Here is a 26,549-nt window from a genome sequence, read left to right as displayed (position 1 = left end):
AGTTTCCTTTGTCCTAATTGGGAAAGTCTTGCTCGGACCAAAACATTGTCAATGATAAGAAATAACAATGGTTTTGGCTAAGCAGCAAATAAATAAAAGAAGAACCTAATAAAAAACACAGAGAAGTCAGTTCAGGTAAAACTTTAATATATAACAAGCCACAAATGATGGAATCAGCTTACCCATATGCTGGAAAAAAAGAGAATCTTCTTGTGGTGAATTAAAGTGCCTTGATCTAATCTATGTAACAAGGCAGAGACAGCATTTCTCTAATAAAATTTAATTACCTTTGTATTTGAAGTATCACAAAAATGTTTTCCTCATGGACAATGATGGGAAAAAAACCAGATAAGCACAAACAGCAAATTAGTAAGCAACTGAGCTATCCTGCACTCCAGGGAGCTGGACTGGAGGTGAATATCTTCAATAAGCTCTGGGTTTTTTTCTCCTCCTGTTGCAAATCTTTTTTAATTCCCTTGTGTCCTTTGCCTTCCACATATTAAAGTCTTTTTGATATTTACGTAGCCAAGTACAGACAGAGGCTGGAAGCAGAAAGGCTGGAAGATAATATTGCTTTCCCAAAACGCTTACAATATTCAGGTAACGAAGGGAAAATATCAGGGGAAAATGAGCTTTTTCCAGAGAGAGAATTATACTTTATCTATTACTGTATAAGTAAGAAGGGAAAATGCACTTTTAAAATCAAAGTAGTGTATTACTTCAATGTCACTTACAGAGAACTGTGAATATCTAACTATTCATACAGTAAGATTCTCCTTTTAAATAGTTGAGGAAAAAACATAGTGAGATAATAAAACACAAACTCTTTTGTATGTTGATAGCTATGCACCTTTTAAGATCTTCAGTCCAGGGTTTGGTAGATAAACTATAGCATCCATTGCTTTTGGGGTCTGTTCATGAACAAAATAAAACATTGGTGGCTGTATATAAATTGAGAAGTATTGTCTTCTTTGTCTTTTTAAACTTTTGAAGAATTTTCTGTTAAGGGGGTTGATGAAAACATCAAAATGTATTGAATAGAGAGGTGTATATTGTCTGAGTTGAAGGTTAATGCATTTGCAAATGTACTAAAGTCACTATATAGATCATTCAGTGCAGAAACATATGAAAAGTTTTGTGTTATGGACATTAATTTCAGAAGTGCAATTTTCCTTTGAAGCGAACATTATAGAAGGTAGCTACATCAGGAGGTCCAGGAAAAAAAATAAAACTATTACACTTTTGAATAATAGCTTTATTGGAATTCATGCAGCCAATCAAAATGCAATAATTTTCATATATCATCTAATTTGTTAACATTGTTGCATTTCTAGAGCATAGCACAGAAACATGCTTAAGATCTCTGGAAGATATGAGCTGGACTCATTCAAAGGAATTTACTCATGAATATCTCTGTTTGTTTGTTTTGTTTATTTATTGGCAAACAGAGGCTGAAAACCAGAGACCCTAACTAAACTGCCATGGAAATGAACACAGACCATGGTGAAACCTGCTTTGAGACCACCCAAGGGACCAGCCAAAGTTGATTGTGTAGAACAGGTGGCCTTTAACTAAAGGTCAAACAAAATGTGCTGGAAACCATGGTTACTTAAAAGAAGGCACTTAAGACATTGGGTTTCCAGAGGGAGGTGGCCTTTAGTACAAGCTTCACTATAATTACGGTTTATAAATACTTAGTATAGTTTATCTAAAGAGGAAGTTTGATTTAGAGAGAGAAATAGTATAAGCAGAAAGGAGCAAAATGTCATTTTTTCACTACCTTGATTATATCACTCTCTACGCTGTATCTTTACGCTGGCTCCATCTTGCCTTCAGCTTCAAGTTCCACTGTCTCAACCTTATCTTTAAGGCCTTGGACAACTCTGTGCCACGTACAGATTTGCTTTCATCTCCTCCTCCACCCTCTTTGCTCCTTTTGCATGGAACAAGCCACCTGCCTCTGTATCCTTCTCCCAGACTTTGTACATTGAGTAGTCTCCCTCCCCTGGATTCTGATGCATGAAAACACAAAATTACACACTTAAGTTCATCACCGTTCAGAAGAACAGTTAAGCATGTGCTTAACTGTGTGCACATGCTTAAAGTTAAACACGTGCTAAAATGCTCCCCCTGAATTTTGAAACAAAATCAAACCAAACCAAACTCTGCACTGAGTAGAAATCTGTCTTCTGGTCACCAAATGGATTTTTTTTTTTATTTGAATTTCTGGTCATCAGGGCATGTCTACACGTACAGCGCAGCTGTGCCATTGCAGCGCATCTGGGGAAGATGCTCAATGCTAATGGGAAAGAGCTCTCCTGTCGGCATAAAAAAAACCACCCCCACAAGCAGCAGAAGCTATGTTGACGGGAGAATCTCTCCTGCCAACATAGTGCTGTGCACACGAGCGCTTATGTCTGTGTAATTTATGTCACTCAGGAAGTGATTTATTCACATCCCTGAACGACATAAGTTCTGCTGACATAAGCTGTAGTGTAGACGTAGCCTTAGACTGTAAACTCCTTGTGTCTGTGATCACCTTGATTTTCCTTTGTGTTCTTTACAGTGCCAAGCTTACTGCTAGCCTTCCATAAATAATATCTGTAAGAAGTACTATAACTTGAAGGCCTTACGTTTATGGAGCCAGAAAGAATAACAAATCAGTCAAAAATTTAACTCACCTAGAAATCAAGGTACATTAAAAATCATGAAAGCAAATCTATATCTCCTGTCTAGAGACTCCAAATACAGCATGGGAATGGGAAGCTTGTACCTGATCCTTATGCACACAAAACTTTCACTGAAATCACTGAGGAATTTTGAATATACTAGGATTTCAGGATTGGGCCATTAGTTTGTACATATCTCTAGCCAGAATATAGCGATAAGATACTGAAAGAAACTTGATAGGAACCAGTCTACAGTAATTTTTTCTAGCTCTCTGTCTGTCTGGCCTATTGATTGATATAGGTTCTATAGCTATACTGTAGGGATGTTGTTGGTTATTAGATGTGATTAGTCACCATTAGTACTCTAGAGGTTTATAAAATAAAAAATAGAAAGTCTAACTGGACTCATCACCTATTATTTAGTAAACATAAAGATTCAGGGTAACCTTTTCAAAAGCACTAAAAGGCATGTCTACACTACGGCTGGGAGGTGTGATTTCCATTGCAGGTAGGTAGACTCCTGTTTGCACAACTAAAGGTAGCATGGCAGTGTGGACATTGCAGCATGGGCAGCATCTTGGGCTCAGATCAAGGAGATTTGGTGGACTTGGGAAGCTAGCTGTAGCCACCAATAGTGCGGCAACATCTATTTTTTGCGTACTTTCTCGAGCTGAGCTAGCCTGAGTCTGTCTCTCCGTGCTGGGAACCATATCTCCCAGCTGCAGTGTCGACAGACCCTAAGGGACTTAGGAGCCCAGGTTCCATTTTAATAAAGCAATTTAGGTACTTAGAAGTCTAAATACTATTGAAAATTAATGAGATGTAGGAACCTAAGGCTTAAGGCACCTTTGAAAATAGGTCTTAGGCTCTTAAGTCACAGGCATTTTTTGAAAATTTACTTAAGTTTATGAAAACAGCTCAAAGCTTTATTCTTAAGTTAAAGTTTAGAATAGTAAATTCATTCTCTTTCTACAGACTCATCTGAGATGACCTTTATTGTTTAGACACAGTATAACAGTCCATATGTGGTACCATGCATTTAACTGTTGCTTACTATGGGCCTAATTCTGTAAACTGTACTGATATAAGTAGTCCCTTTGGCTTCAGTGGGCTATTTGTTTGAGAGAACTATTAATGAGAGTAAGCCCTAACTTCCATTATTTACTTTTGATAAATAAACTATATATTTTTTCAAAGCTTTAGAACAACGACGAGTTGGGTATATGGCCACTTTGCTGCTCAATGGTCATGTTTTCCATTAAAGTATATCTATTAATTATCTTCCATGTGCTACATATGGTAATTGTGAGTATAGCTAAGGGAGGGACTAGGGATATTACTATTGTAATTATTTATTATTTATTGATTACTGACAGTGAACTCATTGCTTTTCAAGCATAAAAACATCACGATGCCTCCTCTCTATCATATTCATTGTTACTGTATGTTACCTTTAAAAGTTCTGTAACTGGATGTTTTAGAACCCAACACTGCAAGGTACAGAGCTCTTCAGCTCCCACTGAAGACAAATGGAACGGAGGACATGCAGCACCGTGCTGGATCAGGTCATAATTTTGTTATCATCTAATGGGTGAGAATCATAAAGTAACCAGCCAAATACATAACAGTAGCTTGTGAATAAATGGAGATTCAAAATTCCCTTCATACTGTTCTTTTATATTTAAAAAACAAAACAAAACAAAAACAAATGGTTGTTTTGTGGCCTAGATAAAATAAGTTGGTTGCCCCAATACAGTTTCTAGTGGACAAGTTACTGCTATGACTATTGTCACCTGTATTGATCATCACAGCAGAAAAGCTAAGGACTGAATGAGTCGGGAGTTATGCTTGAGTCAGGTGGGGCCTATTGATGGGGCAGTAGGAAGAGCATTGTGTCGCTCTTGCCTGTGTTGTATCTGTTTATCTGTAAAACATTTCTTGGAGCTTATGGTGAGGAACTGGGCAAATATACATAGCCCGTGTTTTGAAGCATAATTAGATGTTTGTAAAGTGCTTTGAGATCTATGGATGAGAGGCACTGTAAAAATACCAAGAATTATTATTATAATGGAAAGTACTAGGTTATGTCCTCTCAAAGGAGAAGGTAAAGAAGAATTCTACTTGGTGTGGAAGGATGTTATTCCGTGTGCCTCAGCACAAATCTCTCCTTTTAAAATATATTTATTTAGATTGCTTAGTTATGTAACACAGAGGTAAAAAAAGCATTAACAGCCAATGAGAACAGTCAGCAAGTTAGAAGCAAAGAATGGAATGGACACTGGAGCAATAAATGCAGATTTGTGGGAGTTCGAATAGCAAGCTATGACATAATACTAGTGGTTAAGTACATAAATACAAGTAGTTATGGGTGAGCACAGAAAGCACAGTTTTATAATAAATTAATAATAATGCCTAGCATTTGTATTACTTTTCACTCATCAAGCAAGTATTATTCCCGTTTTACAGGTTGGTGATATGACCTCCCAAGATCATGCATCAGATCAACTGCAAAACTAGCTATCCCAAGAAGCAGTCTTGTGAAAAAGCATATCAGCCTTCTCATAGCCTTGATGTATAAAAGATTTTGTTCTTTTTTTCAGTATCTCAAAGCCCAATATTGACTTCAGTGGAAATTCCCTGTGCAAAATGCTTGCAGGATCAGATCTTTAATATGACAACGTGTAATGTCTTATACAAACCACAGTATGTCAACAAAATACTTAAGTAAAAGCTTCTAAAATAGTCTGGCAAATTTCTGAGTGTCTTAAAGAATCTTGAAATGATTATTGCAAGTCATCAATAATGTTTAAGGTAGTAAGGCCAAAACTGAAGGACTTCAAATATTCCTGGCTGAAGCGTATCCTAGATAATATGAATAAAAATTACAAGATAAATAAACGGAGATAATTTTTGTATTGAGACTGCATGAGGGCACACAGCATTCACAAGTTGTTTTATGGTCATCGATTTCATTTGGTGTTATCCTTATCTGAAGCTTTTTTTTTTTTTTTTTTTTTGATTAACTGTGATGTTTTAAGATTATTTCAATTCCTTGTGAAAAGATAGGGTCCAGTGAGTTTCATTGAGTGAAATGCTGAAAGTAGTACCCTGTGTTTCTAAGCAAGAAATACAAGAAGATGTGCTGTTTATCAGAGTAGAGTTTCCCTAGCCTTAAAGGCAAAATGCCTCCTGGAAAAACTGCCATATTCCTAAAACCACCTCCAAACTTGGTTGTACACTTAGTTTCACACTCCTTGTTTCTATGTCAGGGGTCGGCAACGTTCGGCACGCGGCTTGCCAGGGTAAGCACCCTGGCGGGCCGGGCCAGTTTTATTTACCTGCTGATGCAGCAGGTTCGGCTGATCGTGGCCTCCACTGGCCGTGGTTCGCCGTCCCGGGCCAATGGGGGCAGCGAGAAGAGGACTTTTCCAAAGACAATTGAGTTAATATTCTGCTACTTGCTAGCTGGTTGTAAGCGAAATGTTATCAGGGTGAGTTAACAATGTTATAAGTTTGAAGTGAGATATATTTGTAGGTTCCAAATAATAACCTTTGAAGTTTGTTTTTTTAAAAATATAACTCAGATCTTGGACTTGGCCACTGTTATTATATTGGAACTTGGCTCCTTTCCCATACTTAGGCTTGGGAACTAGTTATGTTTAGAGCTGCCTTACAAAAATATTTTCTGCTTCTAAGTGGAGGTCCTTTCTAACCTTCTTCAGCCTTATCTTCATAGGAAAAAGGTATGTTCTTATTTTGAGTTACAAGGTAGTTGTAGTAGTATTAACCCTTTGGCAGGTCAAAGTAAAATTTAGACTCGCCTCATGTCTTTTAACTTGACCTGCTATCACACCTGAAAGCTACAAACTGCCTTGTTTTCACTAGGATTTTACCACATGCCAGTTACCATGTGTTATCTAACACAAGATAAGAACACACCTTTTTTTCTTGGTTTTGCTGCAGTCTTCTAAGCCTTTATCCAGGGTGGATTGATTTCAGTCAAGGCGCTTTAAATCAGCTATTTAAATCATGATTCAAATCACCAAGTGGAAAGCCTTGATTTAAATAATCAATTTTAATCAACTTTTCCATTTGTACTTCAGTTATTTTCTAAAGAAAGGTGCATTCTCATTGGCTGATATAATCATTAAAACATCACTAGCTTTGGTGAATGATATACTGCATATTTACTAGATAATTAACTTTTTGCTCATGCTTTGTGTCAAGCTGCATTAGGATAGTAACTGGAATTTAATTAAACACACAAAACAGCATACAATTTTTTTATTAAACAAAATGAGCCCTTAATACAGTACATGACCTATTGTGTCCTATTTTTAAAGCTTGACCTGAAAAATTAGAATCAGGGAAAAAATGTATTTCTCTATTGAGAAAAGCAGCTTTTAACTCAATTTTTTGATAGTCTCATGGATTCAGCATATTTATATTTTACTTAGATGTTTTAAGAGATTATAAGAAGTTTAAACCTTAACATATTTTGTATTAAATTCAGATTTAATCTTAAACAGGTTTATTTTTAAAAAGAAAAACTTATAATTTAAACAGCAAAATCAAAAAAATCCAATTTAAATAAAAAAATGATTTTTTTTTTTCAAAAAAATCATCAATTTGTAGCCATCCTGCCTTTATCCATCAAAGTAAAAAACTTTTGCTGCCTCAGATATTTTTATCCTCAAGAATGCACTTGAGTGGATTGTGGTTTTGAGACGATACCAATCAGATTCCACTGAAGAGGGAAGACTACTATAGGAGTTAGCTTCTGAATTAATAGTATTGAGAACCTTCCCAAATTTGCTTTGGGATCTAGAATTATCTTGTTATATGCTCTCATACTTTGCAGTTTCTGTAGCCTTCTTACTAGTTGGTAAGTTACAAAATTATGATATGTAAATTGATTTATTTCCCGACCACTTGATTGCAAATCCCAGATTGTACATGCTCTCCTTTCATCTCTCTGTTATACCAGCAATAATATAATAATGATTTAGTGTACATCTGTGTACAAATTTGACTTCTAAATTTCTCTCCTCTTCTTCTTGCTGTTCAGGTGCTGTTTGTTGAACATTTGGAACCTGATTCTTCTCTACTTTGTCATACCAATTTTATGTCAGTGTAACTTCAATGAAGTTATACCAGCATAAAACTGCTGTAATAGGATTATTTCCATTGACTTTAGTGAGCTTTGTATAAGGTCCTTAGTCACCATCAGACTTTGTTAATAATAACCTGCAGATGGTTATTGGCACAATCATACTATTGGAGCAAGATTGTACCCTACCACTCATATATCAGTTTCTTTTTTATCTGAACTTCTCTATGATCATAACTTCAGTTTGCACATTGCAGCATATTGAGATTTAATTATAAACTGAATATTTCTATATAAATCTATGATATATGGGTTGCATCATATGGTACTGTTGTGATCATGATATCTCTGTTCTGATAATCAACAAACTTTAATATCTGCATTCAGCAGGCTGTCTGGACTTTTAAAGTATAGATTTTTCTCCTCCGTCAGTTAATTTACCTAGCTTGAAACTACTTCTGCAAAGTGATCTCATATTCTAACCTCCTTCTAACAGGCCTTTCTTCTGCATAGTGTACAGAGGTGTGAATGCATTGGGACCATTCCCCACAGTCTCTCTCTTAAAATCCATCTGAATTATTTTCTTGTTTTAAACGCATCAGTAGTCACTGGAGAAGTCCCAACTGATCTTCTCTAAGATGTTGGCTTAGTAACATGGGGTGTGTGTGACAAATCTGCACAGCCTAAGTACGCTCCTCAGAATACTGGCAGAAAGGCTGCCTTTTACTTTTCTCTCAGGACTGAGACTATTCAGGAAGTAGACTCCTGTTTGTCTCTCTTCAAAGTTAATTATTAAATACCTTTTTCCACCAGTTGCTACTGTTCAAATGGCAAACTTTTCCCACAGTCCAGTTTGTCCCCTGACAACAATGCTATTTCTGTAACTGAGAAGTTTCCACAGGTACATTTTTAACTGTTTGGAAAGTAATAGTTTGGATAGATTGTCCCCTTCCAGCAACAAAAATGTTATTGCAAAAATTAATGTTTGCATCAAAATCACACTGCTCTTGTCAGGACTGGGAGCTTGTAATTCCTGAGTTTGAATCCCAGCTCTGACACTGACTTCTTCTCTGGCCTTGGGCAAATCACTTCCCGTTCTTGAGCCTCAGCTTTCTATCTGTAAAATGAGTCCAATATTTATTTATTTACCAGACTAATAGTATAGGATTAATTCATCAATAAACATAAAGTGCTCTGAAGGGGACGTTCACATGGAGCCCTAGGCTGCATTCCTTGAAATACCACAACTCTCATTCAAGTCAAGTAATGCAGAATCAGGACTTTAATGCTTATTTTTATTACTGGCATGCAGGAAACTTGGAATTAATTTAATGGGTTCTCTCAACACCTGCACAGGGATCCTCTGTGTGTGTGACTCTTCCGGTTCAGTGTGGAAAGGGCAGGAGAGAGGATCAGCTACCTCTACAGCACTATTGTTCTTTCCCTGGCCCCTGTGGAGGGTGCCTCTTGAAGCCAGGTTCTGCAGGGACTCAATAGACTGTTGCAGGGAGTGGGTGGCCTCAAGTTGGGTCTGGTTTGAGCCAGAGGGATGCATGCCATTCCTTCACTGGCCCTTAGAGCTTAGTAAGAAAAGAGAATATAACTTTTCACTGTAGTCTTTGTTCCTTCCCTCCCCTTTAATGGGGAATTCATGTAGCATGAGAGGTCACGGAACTGGATGCCACAACTGCTTCAAAGGTGAAGGATCTCAGTACAGTTCGCCTCCTACTGACTGCCCAAATTTGTGGCTTTGGGGCAGATACTAGGGTCTGCCTCACAGCACTATTCACTCATCCCTCTCCTCCCCACCATGGTATGCTATCAGGGAATTTCTGTAAGGCAATCCTTGCAGAACTTTCCTCCTACTGTGAGTGTCATAGGTGCTGGAACTAGGGGGGTAGGGGGGTGCTACAGCACCCGCTGGCTTGAAGTGGTTTCCATTATATACAGGGTTTACAGTTTGGTTCAATGGCTCTCAGCACCTCCACTATAAAAATTGTTCCAGAACCCCCGGGGTGTGTGTATTAGATTTTGGCCAGTGTTCATAAATAAGGCACTTAGGGACTGATAGTGGAAAGAGTTGAGTTGGGAAGGCTCAACTTTTCTCAGGACGAACAAACATTATAACATAACTGTTAATATTGCCATGGTTTGAAGTTTTTTTAAATTTCCTTTGTATGATATATCTCTGGTATGTTTGTGTGTATTCTATTCTATTGATATTATATATGTCTATACCTGATTACATGAGTATGACACACATCCCAAGATGTGTTTGTATCAGAGCTGTTCTGATCTCCTTAAATATAAAAAAATAATGAGGAGTCCAGTGGCACCTTAAAGACTAACAGATTTATTTAGACATCTGAAGAAGTGGGTTTTTTTACCAACGAAAGCTTATGCCCAAATAAATCTGTTTGTCTTTAAGGTGCCATTGGACTCCTCGTTGTTTTTGTGGATACAGACTAACATGGCTATCCCTCTGATACTTAAATATCATAACTTTCATAACCTTCCATAAAGATTTAAAAGAAAGATAATCAAGAGACATTTTAAAAAACAAAAGTAATAAACACAAAAGGTTTAACACTAACCAAACAGTCTAGGAGATTCCAAATTATGGTTGATGCTTTTCTCTTATCTCTCACCACTCTTCTTTTTGTTCAATGAAGCACATCAATCATATGTGAAACTGAATTTCCTGACTTTCATTGATTTGTGCCACAGTCCTAATGTTTTTAAATGTATTTTTTCCTGATGTAAACCTTTTTATACTAAAAACAACCACTAATGTGCTATTTAGAGGAAGGATTGTCCAGTGGCTAGGAGACTAGTTTAGTATTTGGGAATATGACTGCAATTTGGGAAACCTCGCTTCAATTCCCTGCTGTATCACAGACTTCCTGTGTGACTTTGGACAAGTCTATGCCTCTGTTCTCCATCCGCAAAGTGGGGATAATAGTACTTCACTGCCTCCAGAGGTGTTTTGAGGATAAATACTTTAAAGCCTGATGTGCTTTGATATCTACTTATGAAAAGCACTAAGAGATAAGTATTATTATTAAATTACCACAAAATGCAGTCATATTGTACTGTTCTTAATTCTAGGTAGCAAAGATTATATTTTTTTCAGTACAGAAAAAAATGAATTCCAGGGAGCCACATTAGCTACAGATAATTCATATTTTGGCCATATAATAGCCTTCAGCAAGCAAGACCAATTAAGAAGTGTGGTCCAGTGAATAAGGCATTGGACTGGGCATTAAGGAGAGATGGATTCTGTTCCTGCTCGGTCACTGACTCTGTGACCTAAGGCGAGTCACACCACTCTGCTTTTCTTCTCACCCTTTATCTTTCTTGTGTATTTAGATTGTAAGATTTTTCAGGGCAGAGACTGTCTCTTACAATGTATGTATACAGCACTTAGCACAACAGGGTGCTGGTCTCAGTTGGGGTTCTGCTGTAATACAAAATAATAATAATGATGCTTTATGGAAAAGCCTTTGGAATATAATGGGGACAAAACCAAGACAGTTGTAAAATGTAACAGGGCTCTGTCAGCTAAATTACCAATCTTATCTCAGCCATAATAACCAAATCAAACCTCTTTTAACTTGTTTAAAAACTGCACCAAATTACAGTTTCATGCTGCTCACAGCCCAAACAGCAAAGCTGAACAGAATTGTCTGTGAATTTCACTTCACAAGTTTGGACTCAAATGTATTTGGTCTTCTTACACTCTGGCTGGGTCTACCATACTCTAGGAACTGTAATTCTTCATCAGTACAACTCTTCTGTTGGTTAGGTCAGACTGTGCCTGAACCTTGCCTAAACTGTTGTTTTCTCCTTTGCTACCACCACAGGAGCTGCAGTAATGAGGAATTATAGTTCTCCTTTTTTTGCCAGTGTAGATACTGCTTTTCACTCTCCCCTTTCCTACTCCTGGTTCATTTCTCTACACCCCGAACCCAAACAGTCAGGTGCTTCCTGTCCATTTGCCTTGTTGACCGTCCAAGGAACTCCTGGTATGGCTTCACTTTTTATTAAACCTAATTGCTTGATTCTTGGGTGTCAGAGATTCAAGTGATTATTCTCCTCCACAGTTCCAGCAATGGCTCTTTAGCAGGTAGTTTTTACTTGAAGAAAATCATGCAGCAAAACTTGGGAAGTTTGAACAGATCAACTCTTCCTTTGCGTGCTGTTTAGATGTAATTTATCAACCCTATACAAGGTAACTTAAATCCACTACCCTGCATTCTTCTTTGAGTAGTGTCCCTGTGGGTGCTCCACTTCAGGTGCGCCTGTGCCCTGTGCCTTTGATTGGAGATTTTGGGGAGAAGTGCTCATTCGGCCCGCTCATGTGCCCCACACATCCTCGTGGCCCACATCGAGCCCCCCCTGTCTTTATAGATCAGTAAACCTTTGCAATGTATTCTCTGAAAAGTGAAACCCAGGCCAACCTTTTCTCCCGCTGGAGCATAGATGCCATGCTCTTGGCTTGATAGCTTTACCTGATATGTAGATATACCTTCATAGTCTCTGCTTGATGCCTGGGGTGGTCAGAGAAGCAAACATATTACTTTGTATAGGGCAGACCTGTTTACCAGCTCCCCTGACATGCCTGGTTTAAACACGCTTCAAATCATAATTTCAGCATATAGCCATCATTCTTAATACACACTACTTACGTGTATCACACAAGACTATTAATGATCGTGAGATATTAGTTTTCAAATGATACCTCACAAGGCATATTTTATACAAAATTATTACAATAGTGTGTAGGGTGTGAATACAGGGTCAGAACTGCATTTTCTCTATTAGATTTCTCAGTGAAGACAGCCTTCCTGGTAGCAATCACTTCTACCCAGACCCCCCATTTACGGTACTCACCAGAGAGAAAATGTCACTATGGGTTGTTCCAAGATTTTTACCTAAGGTATCCTCAGAATTTCATATTAATCAAACCATTCATCTCCCCTCCCCTCCCCCCCCCCCCCAAAACCACATCAAAGTATCAAGAAGCCATATTCCACACCCTGAATGTCAGGAGATCATTAGCCTTTTACCTAGATTGAACCAAATCGTTTAGAAGATCTTCTTACTTGTATCCATTGTGGACAGAAACCAGGGTTTGGTAATTTTGAAACAGGTTATCAAAGTGGATCTCCAGATGCACTAACTTCTGTTACAACAGAACTCATGTTCAACCCCTTTTGAGAGTGATAGCACATTCCACAAGATCACTATCTACATCTATAGCCTTTCTTAAGGATGTACCAGTTTCAGACAGCTGTAGAGCAGCCACTTGGTCCTCTGTTCATACTTTCCCTAATCACTATGCCTTGGTGCCTCCGGTAAGATCAGATGATGCTGTAGGCAGTGCAGTTCTCTCTTGTGTATTGGACTCTGCACTGAACTTCCTGCCTCCTTAGGGAAGTACTGCTTAGGAGTCACCTGAAGTGGAGCACCCACTGGAACGCTACTCGAAGAAGAAGGAGAAGTTACTCACTTTGTGCAGTGACTGGAGTTCTTCTAGCTGTGTGTCCCTGTGGGTGCTTCCTACCTGCCCTCCATCCCCTATGCTTCAGAATCTCCCTTGGGGGACTTTGCAGTGGAGAAGGAACTGAGGGCGGTTCACTCACGTAGCCCCCTATAGCCTTGGCACGAGCACGAGAATGTGTGGGGTGCAGGCTGAACGAGCACTACTACCAAAAATCTCTGATCAAAGGCACGAGGGCACATGCATACCTAAAGTGGAATACCCAGAGGGGGACACATCTCAAAGAACTCTAGTTACTGCACAAGGTGAAAAATACTCTCCATATATTACCTGTTGAAATGGTTATTAGGGAGAGACAAAAAATGTGATATTTTTTAAAAATGTGTTTTCCTAGCTGTCACCAGCTAATCTGTTTTGCTCTGCTACTTATTGACCTAGTATATTTTGGCTACATATGATTTAGTATCAATGGATGAAAAAGAAATCCATTGAAATGTTTATTCTTTCTATTGACTTTGGAAAGGTACTTTGGAGAGCCGCATTAATCTACAGCTCACTGAAGCAGTAAAATACTCCCCCAAGAATTTTCTTTTGTAAATAGTCTGCATTAAACTGTTGTAAACTGGCTTGCTTTCAAATATTTGAATTTACTCTTTTAGTCTTCATTACTAATTATAGGTTTATAGCTGAGAATAGTAACACTGGTGCCCACAGTTAGTAACCAAATGGAGTTGTCCTTGACCAGCAATAACAGGATGACATGAATTTAGACTATTTGGTGTGCTTTTGCAATGTTTGCCATTAATCTCCCATGAAATTGGAAGCATTGGGCCTGACTTTCCATTGCCCTGTCCCTTGTGTAGTCATTTGCTCCACTGCAAAGTAGCATAAAATGTTAAATGTTACACCCCCTTTGCATTCGAATTGCACTGGTGTAATTGATTGCACAAGGTGCTGGGCAATGGAGAATCAGCACTGTTGAATGTATTTGGCTCAAACTGGATCCTGAAACACCATAGTAAAATGTTCTTCTAGTATTTCTCTACCCATTCACCAAATACACTATTTCCCTGGGGCCCAATAGTGAGGTCCTTACACAGACAGGTCAAAGATGGATCTTAATTTTTATTCAGTCCTGGCTCAGGCAAACTGCCACTGAAGTCAATGGGAGTTTGTCTGAGTAAACTGAGCCAAACTTAAATATGGACTTTAGGATTTTCCAGGATGTCTTTGTTGACAAATCTACTCCCATGAGAGCTTCATGGCATAGTGAAGTTAACTCAATAGCCATTTGTGGTAGGGAGATCATGTTGTCTACAGGCTGGGGTATCATGACTCCTGGATTCTGTTCTAAACTCTCCCACTGAATTGTTTTGTGAATGTCTTTGACCAAATTGATCAACCTTCTGTGCTTAGCTTGCCTCTCTTACCTGTGGTACTTGCCTCACAGGGTAATGTGAGTAAAGCTGGTTGGGAAATGATTTTTTCTCCCATGAAAAATATTTTTTGTTGAAAATGTTCTTAGATTTGTTTCGGGGTTTTAATTGAAAAACAGAAAAAATATTTGGTTTTTGGCAAGTGAAAACTGAAAGATTTTGGTGTTTGGTTGGCAAAAAATACAAAGCAATTTTAAAAATGAAAATCTGAAGACTTGAACTGAAAATGGATATTTACGTTTTAGAAAAAAGGTATTGTGTGTTGAAAAAAGATCAAAAGAAATTTTTCTACCAGTTCTGCATATGAAGATGAAGATGAAGATGCTATAGAAATATAAAGCTAGACACCTTGGTTCAAAGCTACTTAGTTTACAAGTGAAAATATGTTTGGTTTTAGCCTACTCCATACAAGATGTTTGCCAACATCACAAATATCTGTACTCAGTTTAGCATGACTGAAGATTTGCTGTAGCCAGGATTGCAATAGTGTTGGTGTCAATGGATACTGACAGGCCTGGGGCGAGGCATCCACTATATCTACATGCACTAAGTCTGCCTCCATGCAATATTATCAGTCCTTCACATCCATGAAATAGTCTGCATATTTATACAGTATCCAAACTCATGAGTCTCACTCAAAAAGCCTTTCTTTGGACAATTTTCCCGCTACCTCCCCATCATTCATCAGTGAACTGTACAGGCAGTCCTCAGACTTATGACACAATTGGTTCCTGAAAATTGCATCGTAAGTCGAAACGTCGTAACTCTGAACCTCAATATATTCCATTGCAGGACTGAGCATAGTAAAGTTTAAACCAATTGTCATAAGTCAAATCAGGGTATCAGTTCAGAAACGTTGTAAGTGCCGTTCGTTGTAAGTCGAACGTTGTAAAGTCGAGGACTAACTGTATTTCAAATAGTTTGTGCCTGTCAGACCATTCTGTTCTTTTAATAATGTAGCTTTTTTGAAGTCATATCCATACATTTTGTACAAATAAGACTCATAATACACCAGCCATTCTGTTAGCATTACATTTAATTTGGAAACTCTTTTTATATCTACATTATTCTATTGAAAGTAATGTTTGTACTGGGAAAACTACTCCCTCGAGTCAGACTCAATCCAAATGCAGTTTACAACATTACCATTTAGGATCAAGCCTGGTACTCTTGTCATCTGTTCTGGATCCTTTTGAAGATTGGGTGTGACGTGGAAGAAAGGTCATCTCTCTTCCCCCCACCCCTCTTTCTTTAGTGAACTGCTAACCACATTATTTCCATTGCACTCTGCCAACTCATACAAATGGGGGGAGGGAAAAAGAGGTAAGAGAAAACAGATAACTTCATTGTTAAGTGTACATTAGCTTAAAAAATACACTAAAACCTCAATCTGAACCATGTTTGAAACTTTACCTATAATTTGCCTTTGTCTTGTGTTTTGTGTTGATAGCCATATGAGGTAAGAGAAACTGAACATGCCTCGCAGTCCAACATCAAGTGAAGATGAGATGGCACAAAGCTTTTCAGATTATTCTGTCGAATCTGAATCAGACAGCTCCAAAGAAGAAACTATTTATGATACTATCAGGGCTACATCAGAGAAACTAAGCAGCAGAATGGAAGACAATAGGAGCAACACATTAGTGATACGAATTATAATACCTGACCTACAGCAAACGGTAAGGGGAATTGCATTATAAGGTTTTTAAATGTTTGGCCAGATCCTCAGCTGGGGGTAAATTGAAGTCAATAGAGTATTTCAATTTATATCACCTGAAGATCTGGCTTATTATGCTAAAAATTTCATAGTGCCCAAGACTGATGTCCTATTTTGTTTCGACCTCCACAGTTATGACCCAAGTGAGACACCAGAATGGGTGTTTGTCCTAAAGAGATTATACTGACAGGCAGCCTAACCAATATAGTTAGTCTCACATATGTACTTGATGCTGTGACCTTATGTCTAAAGTGTTTTTAAGAAGGGTCAGACCAGGGAAGTTTCAGAAGGTTTGTGAATGGCTGAGAACAAGAAGAGCTAGAGAACTATAACCACAGTGGAACACAGAGATTGAAAACAGAATTCAGATATCATCTCTAAAACTGCCTGGCACCTCACCATCTTTTACATTTTCTCTTCCCATGACACTGTAGAGAACTGTTTGTTAGCTTGTGGATGTGACCTTGAGGTGACGGTGAGACACTCACCAAAATCTCTTCCCCACCCTAACCCCCACCTTACCAAAAAAAAAAAAAAAAAAAGAGAGAGAGAGAGAAGGAGACAGGTATGGATAGATCCCTCCTGCTGTTGCCATCCATCCCATCAGGCCTGCACCATCCTCAGCACATTCAGCTTGGGGAAGCTGCATAAAAATGGTGTTGGAGATGGCTGCCTGGACCTCACATTCCTGCTGCCCATCTGGGTACACATGCTATTTAAAGGTGACCTGCAGGGGAAACATAAAACATGCCCCCCTGGGCGGTTGGGATCATTGTGGTTTCATAAATACAAACTACCTACCCTTCCCTGATCCCCAACTGTTACGTTAGCTATAATGATCTCATCTTGGAGAATTTCCTGGGAATTAATGATTGACTTTAGCTAGCACTGTGAGCTGTCCTAGTTTATGATTAATTCCTTGGATAATCTTGGGCCTTCTTGAGCACTGTTTCCTAAATTAGCATTTTGATAGTTGACAGTAGGCATCCTACTTTTTACATTTATTTTTATTTTCAATGATGATTTTATAAATAAATTCTGTTCTGCAGACATGTGCTATGTCATTTCATGCTGCCATTTCGGGTATATGCATGTTAAAAGCTGAAACTATTTCTTCCTTTTTTTTTCAATGAAGCAGTAGAATATAGAAGTCCTGTCTGGACTAGGGTTGCCAACTTTGTTTAATATTTAAAAACTGGACATTCCAGCAGGAGTGCCAGAACCTCCCTTGCCCGCCTCTTCCCCTGATGCTCTGCCCCTGCCCTGAGGCCCCGCCAGGCCCTGCTTCTTCCCCCTGAGGCCCTGCCCCCTGTTTGCTCCTCTTCCTCCTCCCACCCCCATCACTTGCTGCTCTTCTCCTCTTTCCTCCCCCCGTCCCGTCCAGTTCGGAAGGGACTCACCTGTGGAGCTGGGCTGGGAGCTGCAGCTGGCTGACACAGCTAGGAGGTAGTCCTGGCTGAGATGGGGCTGGTGCGAGTGATGACCTGGCATCTTCCCTACCTGCAGTAACCATACTTTTGGTGTCCTGTCAGTAGCTCTGATCGGACACTGTGAAGTTCTCTGTTCGCCCGGACTTTTTGGTTGAAAACTGGGCACCTGGCCATCCTAGTCTGGAAGTTGACAGGGAGAGGTTAATTCTCTCTTCTTAATAAGGAAGGCTCTTAGGCTATGACTACGCTAGAGAGCTTACACTGGCACAGCTGCACCGATGCAGCTGCACAGCTGTAGTGCTGCTAGTGCAGATGCTCTGAACTGATGGGAGAGAGCTCTCTTGTCGACTTAATTACTCCAGCTTCCGTGAGCGGCAGATGCTATGATGGGAGGAGAAGCTCTCCCACTGACAGTGCTATCCACACCAGCGCTTAGGTCGATGTAATTTTTTCACACCCTTGAGTGACATAACTTACACCAACTGAAGCTGTAGTGTGTACCCAACCAAAAAAATTGAAAAAAAAATTTGCTTCCGGTCAACCCCAAACGAACATTTTTCAAATTTTTTAGCAAAATAAAAAAGTCAAAAAAATGTGGCTTCACGTCAAACTTGTTTAAACTGAAATGAAACATTTCATTTTATTTGAGGTTTTTTATCTTTTTAAAAAATAAAATGGAAATAAAATTTGAAAAAAAATAGCCATTTCAAATTCAAAAATCATTTCATTTTGAAAAATTCAAACAGAAACATCTTGAATGGTTTGGATTGTGCGGAGTGGGGGTGGGGAAACAAGTTAGTAAATTTAATGTGAATTTTCAAAATGTTTAGGCCCACCTGAGTGTGCATTTTTTGGAAAAATGAAGTTTTGTCCAAATATTTTACTCAGCTCTAATCTAAGTACTTATGTGCTCCCCATCACTGCCAAACCACTTTAGGTACCTAAATAAAGGCCAGATTTTTACAAGTGTTCAACACCCAGCTGTTCCTCCTGTGACATTTGTGGCCAGGTTATTCTGAAAGTCTGGCCCTAATGATAGGGTTACCATATTTTGTGCCTCCAAATGGAGGACACTCCCCGGGGCCCCGGCCCCGCCCCCAGCCCCGCCCACGCCCCAACCCCGCCCCCTCCCAAAGTCTCCGCCCCCTCCCCTGCTTCCCGCGAACATTTGATTCGCGGGAAGCCTGAAGCAGGTAAGGGGGAGCGGGAGGGGAGCAGGCGCGGCCCAGGCTGGTCCCCCGGCGGCTCCAGCCTGGGTCGGCTCGGGCCCTGGGGTGCCGGCCCCGACCGACCACCCCCCGCGGGCCCGGCTCCCAGCCCCACGGGCCCGGCTCCCGGCCCGGCGCACCCCCCGGCTCACTCCCCGACCCCGGCCCGGCTCACTCCCCGACCCCGGCTCCCGGCCCGGCGCACCCCCCAGCTCACTCCCCGACCCCGGCTCGCGGCCCGGCTCACTCCCCGACCCCGGCTCGCGGCCCGGCTCACTCCCCGACCCCGGCTCCCGACCCCGGCTCACTCCCCGACCCCGGCTCTCGACCCCGGCTCGGCTCACTCCCCGACCCCAGCTCCCGGCCCGGCGCACCCCCCGGCTCACTCCCCGGCCCCGCGGGCCCGGCCCCGCGCCCAGCCCGGCCTGGCACCATGCCCCCGGCCCCGGACAAAGAGGCCCCGGCCGAGCCTCCCGATTTTCCCGGACATGCCCGGCTTTTGGGGATTTCCCCCCGGACGGGGATTTGAGCCCCCAAAAGCCGGACATGTCTGGGAAAATCCGGACGTATGGTAACCCTACCTAATGATGGACCCCAAGCTCTTTTTAAAATTTCAGCCCAAGGTCACATAAATCTGTGGTGGAGTTGAGCATTGTGCCCAAATCCTCTGGCTTTCTAGAACATTGCTTTAAACATGCAACCATCCCCTGTTCCTGCTTCCACTGAAGTCAATGGCAGAACTCCCATTGACTTGTATGGTACAGGATTAGGTAGTATACTGTTTAATGATTGGGTTCTAAGAAGGGGAAGTGCTATGGGGTGTTGGATCTTGAGTAAGAAAAGGAGGTTCTCTAGGAAGGAGCAGGAGCTGAGGAGAGCCAGGGTGGTTTTGCTGTTTTACTCTGGAACTTGGTTGCATTGAGCCTGCAGACTTTTGTTTCGGATTTGGCAGATGGAAGTCCTGTTGTGTTTGACACTTAAATGGATCATTTGTAAAAATATTTATGGCTTGCAATAAAGTCCTCCACTGTGGTTTTTAGAGTCTACCTTGGCATGACTAGAACTCTATTCCTGCTCCCACCAGCCTATCTTTTGATTAAAATGGCTACATCAAGTCAGTTTTACGCTTAATTGTATTGGTGCTTTGCAGCATGGCTCTAGATTTTTATTGTTTAATGACTTAGGCCCCAGAACTTTGATCTGAGCAGGCAGATTCCTACACCTGAGCATAGCCCCACTGTCCTGACCACTTAAAAATGTTTAAATTTATTAACTCTGGACTGAAAATGGATTTGTGAATATGGGCCATTTTGCTGCATTCGTAGAACTGCATTGCCTGCTAATAGCTTTGTTACAACACAAAATCCTCTTCATGTGAATGGTCGAAACTGACTATTTTGCTTTTTTTAGCAGTGACATTTCAAAGGCTTATATAAAGGTGTTGATGAGGTGCTCCTGCTTTGCTTTCCTGTTACTTTGTTGTCGTAGATTTAATTTAGCTTTTTTATTTTGTCCATGCCTTATCCATCTCCCACACATTTCAGTTCTCAATAGACACTGTAGTATTACTAAGGGATTTGAATTCCATTTAACAGTGCTCCTTTGCTATTAAAGAGTGCTAGAAAGATACTAGCTGTGTTGAAGAGCTCTCAGTTTATGAATTATTTCTGATATGTAATAATAATAAAATTATTTGATAACCCTTTCTACTTCTAGTCCTACCCATCTCAAAACACTTTATAAACATTAATGGACCAGATGCAGCTTTCAATTACTCCAGATTAGGGGTGGTTGAAAAAATTCCATCAAAACTTTTATTCAACAGAAGATTGGGTTTTCGATTAAACAAGAATTTCATCAGAAAGTATCTGCTTTCCTCAAAATGTTCATGTTTTTGTATGGGGAAAAAACTCCAAAATGTTCCGGGTTTGGGTTTTTGTTCTTCCAACAAAAATGAATTTTTTCTCATTTTCATCAAAAATGTACATAAAAATAAACCCAATTTTCCAAACAACTGTAGATGTACACTGGCAGTGAGATGAAAAGTAAGCCCAATATATTAAGTACCACTGTGAGGGTAGGACTGCATTATTGTTTCCATTTTACAGGCCAGGAAACTGAGACTTAGAAAGATTAAGTGAAGTGCCTTAGGTTACACTTAAAGGCTGTGGCAGAGCCAGGAATAGATTTCAAATCTCCAGTTCTGTATTTTAGCTACAAGCCAAACACAATCTTCTCCCCCACTCCCTATATAATTACAATTACTTTAGCAGAAAAGATGTTTTAAAATTATACTGCTTAATAAAAGGAGAACAAAATTGCATCAAATTACTTTTGTGTTTTTGTTCTTGACTATCATTTCAGAATCAAGGTTCAGACTAAATCAGTTTAAAAAAAAGCTAATTTCAGGACTTTGAGTAAATGGCTGATTTTCTATTTTTAACAAAGGCTTATCCTTTTTCTACATTGACTGTGTGTTCATCACTTTTATTTCATTGCACATGTTAGATCAAACATTGAACATCATAGGGAAAGACGTGTTATTGTAGAAAAACTTGTAAATTTTCACCAGCTCTGTGAAATTTACCTTCCTATGCTTTTATTCTGACCTAGAACTCTAACATGCTTTGTCAGCTGCAGTGACATAAATATTGTAAGCCTTGAAAAGGCTTCAGCAAACTCACTGAAGCTTAAAAGTAGTTCTGTTTTTCAACTGCTACATTAGTTCTTTATTTGTCTAGATGAAATCACTATTTATTGTAATATATAGTAATTTCTTGTTGTCTCTGTTATTTAAGGAATATGTTATCCTTACTGCATGTGTGTAGTGCACATTACAGCAAGTGGAGATTGTGTTCACACCAAGAAAAGGCATTAAACAGTATATAAAATAATTTCTGAAATCATTGCTAGTACCAAGGAAATGGAGGGCACAGACTGCTTAAACACAATTTACAGCACAATGATGACAAAAAAATGTTTTTTTTTGGTTGCACAGACAGAAAAAGAAGAAGCCAGGAATGCAAAATGTATGGGTTCAAGAGCCACATTAACTCAGCCATGTTGTACTTCCTGTATATTTTAGGGTAGATATTTTATGACAAAAATAGTATAATGCAATGGGCCACACTGTATTTGGCCTTTGAGCGAGTATATAGTGGAGGGAAAGTTGTGAAGAATCTCCCCTGCTGCCCTTAAGCCCTTTGTGTCGAAGCAGGGCACAGTTGTAATCTCTTTGGGGAAGGGACTGTCATATACTATGTCCTGGTCTACACGGGTGTGGGGGGGGAAGGAGGGGACATGATCTATGTTACGCAACTTCAGCTACGTGAATAACGGTGTCTTCACTGCGGTGAGTTGACTGCTGACGCTCCCCTGTCGACTCTGGCTGCGCCTCTCAACCTGGTGGACTACAGGAGTCGATGGGAAAGTGCTCGGGGGTTGATTTATCGCGTCTAGACTAGACACGATAAATCGATCCCCCGCTGGATCGATCGCTGCCCGCTGATCCGACAGGTAGTATAGACATACCCTATGTGTCTGTGCTGCGTTTAGCACAATGAGATCTCCAATCTGCTCAAGACCTCTCTCTATATTATTGCAATAGAAATAAATAATAATAATAATTGCAATCTTTGCATTTTCTTGACTATGGGGAGTATTCCCTGCTAGTGTCCTGGGGTGCGGGCAGGGCCGGCCCACAACATTTTGGCATCTGAGGTGGGGAGCTCAAATGATGCCCCCATTCCCCCTCACTTGGGCCAAAACTTTGAAAGGTCTCAATTCTGCTTTCTTCCTGTTCTACTCCTCTCATGGTACTGTTCTGCTACCTACCCCAATAAAGGAGAACTAACAACTTAAAATACCTTGTTCAAAAATGTTAAGTAACATTTAACTTTCAAACGCCTGAACAGCAAATGTAACTTTTCTTGTCCGCATAGTAAACACGGGCATTTTTATCTGTTTGAATAATCAAATCGGTGCTTTCCGTACCTTCTTGGTTGCAAAGATTTGAACTGCTTCCTGAAGGTCCACAGTCTAGGCCAGCTCATGCTCTATTGAGACAGCTGCAAGGCCGACCAGCCTCTCCTGTGCCATTGTGGAGCGTAGATGTGTTTTTATTAACTTCACCTTGGAGAAGCTGCGTTCTCCACTGGCAACTGTTACAGGAAGTGTTAGAAGTATGCACAGAGCAACAAAAGCATTTGGAAAGAGGGTGGACATCTTATTTGTGCACATATATTCCAGAATAGCCTTTGGAGTTGATCCTGCTGAAATGTATCTTGAAAGGGCTTTCAGTTCATCACCTAAATCACTCGCATCAATATTGCACATGTCATCATGTGTCAACACTGTCTCTAATGTGCTGCACTGCTGGTGTAGGTGGTCTTCAGGTATACTGAGGAGTTTTGGAATATCATAAACATCCCAAATATACTGCTGTGTTCCTTAAGCTGCATGAAATGTTCTTCAACTGACTGTATTGCACAGTCTAGCACCTGGTTAAAGAATTCAACTTTGAATTGCTGTTTGGGGTCTCTTATGGGATTATCCTGTGCCTCGTAATCAAAATGTCGTCTTCTTCGGTGACTCTTGTATTCTTGAATGGGTGGGAAAATAGTGTCAGTGTGAAGTTCCTCTGCCAACTTCTGTGCACTCTTCAGAACGTTTTGAAATCCCTCATCTGACCGATAAGACTGTAGGTATGACTTTGCTTTGTCCAGTTGTTCCATTGCTCCAAATATATCAAGGTCAACACCTTGGAGTCTCTTGATTACAACATTTATTTCAAACAGTATGTCATGCCACAACACTAAGCCACACAGAAATTTGAAGTTATGTATGTTTCTGGTGATTCCATTTCCCTCTGCCACTGTTCTCCCACAAACAGTTCTGGTCATAGCATTATCCTCCATAATGGCATGGCATCATCTATCTTCCCAATTTTTTGTTTGATAGGCTTTATCGCCTCCACTCAACTTTCCCATCATGTGGCACTCAGTGGTTGTTCCCAGATGTTGCTTCAAAATTTGCCATCGAGGAGTTAATGCAGAGAAAGATACATAGATGCTTTGATTAAAAAATTCAGCAGCCTCACTAGAAGCTGATGCTGCATCACTGACCACCAAGTTCAATGAATGAGAACTGCATAGGACAAAAAAAGCTCAAGGGTTTAACTCTAGGATCCGTGTCTGCACTCCTCTGTTCTTTCCTCTCACATTGGCACCATTATCGTAGCCCTGACCTCTCATGTCAGCTATTGCAATTCCCATATCTTACAGCTTTTTAAGAAGCACATTTGTCATACCCAGCTCCTGTAGTATCATCAATGTCAATAAATTCTAGAAAATGCTCTCTGACAGTCACCATTGCAGAGACATTTTCACTAGGTTCTGTTGTTGTTACAAAACGCACCATTAAAGTCATTTGTTCCGTATGGCTGATGTCAGATGTGCAGTCCAGAATAACAGAGTAATATCTTGCTGACTTCAGATCTGCCACAATCTTCTGTTTGACTTTTCTTGTCGGTAACTGTATGATCTCATTTTGAATTGCTTTTCCAAGGTAGTGGTGTGTATACATTTCTTGGGTGGTGACTCTTCTTAGATGCTTCTGGAATACAGCATCAAATTCGGCCATCAGCTTCACAATTTTAAGGAAGTTTCCATTGTTTAGCACATATAGCTGATCTGAAGTGCCACGCAGTGCTAGGTTTTGGGTAGCAAGCATTCTCACAATGGCAATGAGACTTTTCAGAATATTTTGCCAGTAAAGAGACTCTGATGCAATCTTTTCTTGATGCTGATCATCTATGGTGGCCTTTAACCTTAATCTCATCTCAAGCTCTTTATACCTATTCATAGATTTATAGATTCTAGGACTGGAAGGGACCTCAAGAGGTCATCGAGTCCAGTCCCCTGCCCTCATGGCAGAACCAAATACTGTCTAGACCATCCCTGATAGACATTTATCTAACCTACTCTTAAATATCTCCAGAGATGGAGATTCCACAACCTCCTTAGGCAATATATTCCAGTGTTTAACCACCCTGACAGTTAGGAACTTTTTCCTAATGTTCAACCTAAACCTCCCTTGCTGCAGTTTAAGCCCATTGCTTCTTGTTCTATCCTTAGAGGCTAAGGTGAGCAAGTTTTCTCCCTCCTTCTTATGACATTCTTTTAGATACCTGAAAACTGCTATCATGTCCCCTCTCAGTCTTCTCTTTTCCAAACTAAACAAACCCAATTCTTTCAGCCTTCCTTCATAGGTCATGTTCTCAAGACCTTTAATCATTCTTGTTGCTCTTCTCTGGACCCTCTCCAATTTCTCCACATCTTTCTTGAAATGCGGTGCCTAGAAATGGACACAATACTCCAGTTGAGGCCTAACCAGTGCAGAGTAGAGCGGAAGAATGACTTCTCGTGTCTTGCTCACAACATACCTGTTAATACATCCCAGAATCATGTTTGCTTTTTTTGTAACAGCATCACAGTGTTGACTCATATTTAGCTATGGAATGCTCTCTGGTGATTTGCTCTCTTCTCATGGCATGCGAGATTTCTAGCCAGATTTTTCCAGTCCTTTGTTCCCATGGAACCCTGTAAGTGTGCGGACTCACCCCTGCGGCGCCTCATGCTGGTTTCTGTCGGGAATTAGCTCGTCCAGCTTCTGGAGGGCCCTCTGCAGGTCGGTGATTCGCCTTACCGCTGGCCCCCGTGTCCCTCCCAGTACCCCGGTGCCCCTATCTCTGGTGTGCTGCCCCTCTGGCAGTAACCTCTCGGTCTCAGGGTCTCCCCGCTCAGGGGAACCCTCACCCCCTATCACCACCTTGCCTCAGTGTAAGGCTACTGCCAGTCAGCAACTAGCCCCCGTTCCCTGGTGCACACTGCAGTGTTTGCCACTCATCACTGGCAAGGGGGGTTTGGACCTGCTGCCTTTGCCTACCTCTGGGCTGCCCTCTGCAACCCCCAGTATCTATTAGCCTTATGCTAGGCCACAGCCTGGGGCTTTCCAGGCTGGAGCTCCCCAGCTCCTCTGCCTTTCCCCAGACCTGCTCCACTCAGGTACCCTGTCTCTAGCTCCCTGCAGCCAGGCCCGTCTCCCTCTACAGCTAGAGAGAGAGATTGCTGAGCTCCTGGCTCCCAGCCTCTTATATAGGGGTCAGCTGGGCTCTGTTTGGGGCATGGCTGCCACTCTGCCTGCTTCCCCAAATCAGCCCAGTGGCTGTTTTCTCCTGCCACAGCCCTTTCCTAGGGCTGTTTCAAGCCCCTCAGGGCAGGAGTGGGTGTCCACCCCGCTACAAACCCAATGTGGCTGGAACATTAGACTGGAAGAATTTGCAACAAAAACAGCAAAAACAGTATGCAGCATGCTGGGTTTTTGAGTATATAAGCCCTGGCCTCTCCACTTTGTCACCATTGGGGATTTCACGCCAGTAATGTGTTAGATCGAAACTTCTATTTTTATTGTCTTTGG

General features: G+C 40.7%; 1 protein-coding gene across 2 annotated transcripts in view; it reads left to right on the top strand.

Annotated features, from left to right (window-relative positions):
* SHANK2 (SH3 and multiple ankyrin repeat domains 2) overlaps positions 1-26,549 on the top strand; it is a 638,838-nt gene that overhangs the window by 71,297 nt on the left and 540,992 nt on the right. For both annotated transcript variants that reach the window (XM_054026918.1, XM_054026919.1), the window contains exon 4: positions 16,169-16,397. In XM_054026918.1, coding sequence (XP_053882893.1) covers positions 16,194-16,397 — 204 coding nt within the window. In that variant the 5' untranslated portion in view covers positions 16,169-16,193. The remainder of the gene's footprint in view (positions 1-16,168; positions 16,398-26,549) is intronic.

Source organism: Malaclemys terrapin, chromosome 4 (genome assembly GCF_027887155.1).
Source record: "Malaclemys terrapin pileata isolate rMalTer1 chromosome 4, rMalTer1.hap1, whole genome shotgun sequence".
In the NCBI taxonomy this organism is placed as follows: Eukaryota; Metazoa; Chordata; order Testudines; family Emydidae; genus Malaclemys; species Malaclemys terrapin.
The sequence above is the reverse complement of the archived record's forward strand: the minus strand, read 5'-3'. Positions and strand labels throughout refer to the sequence as shown.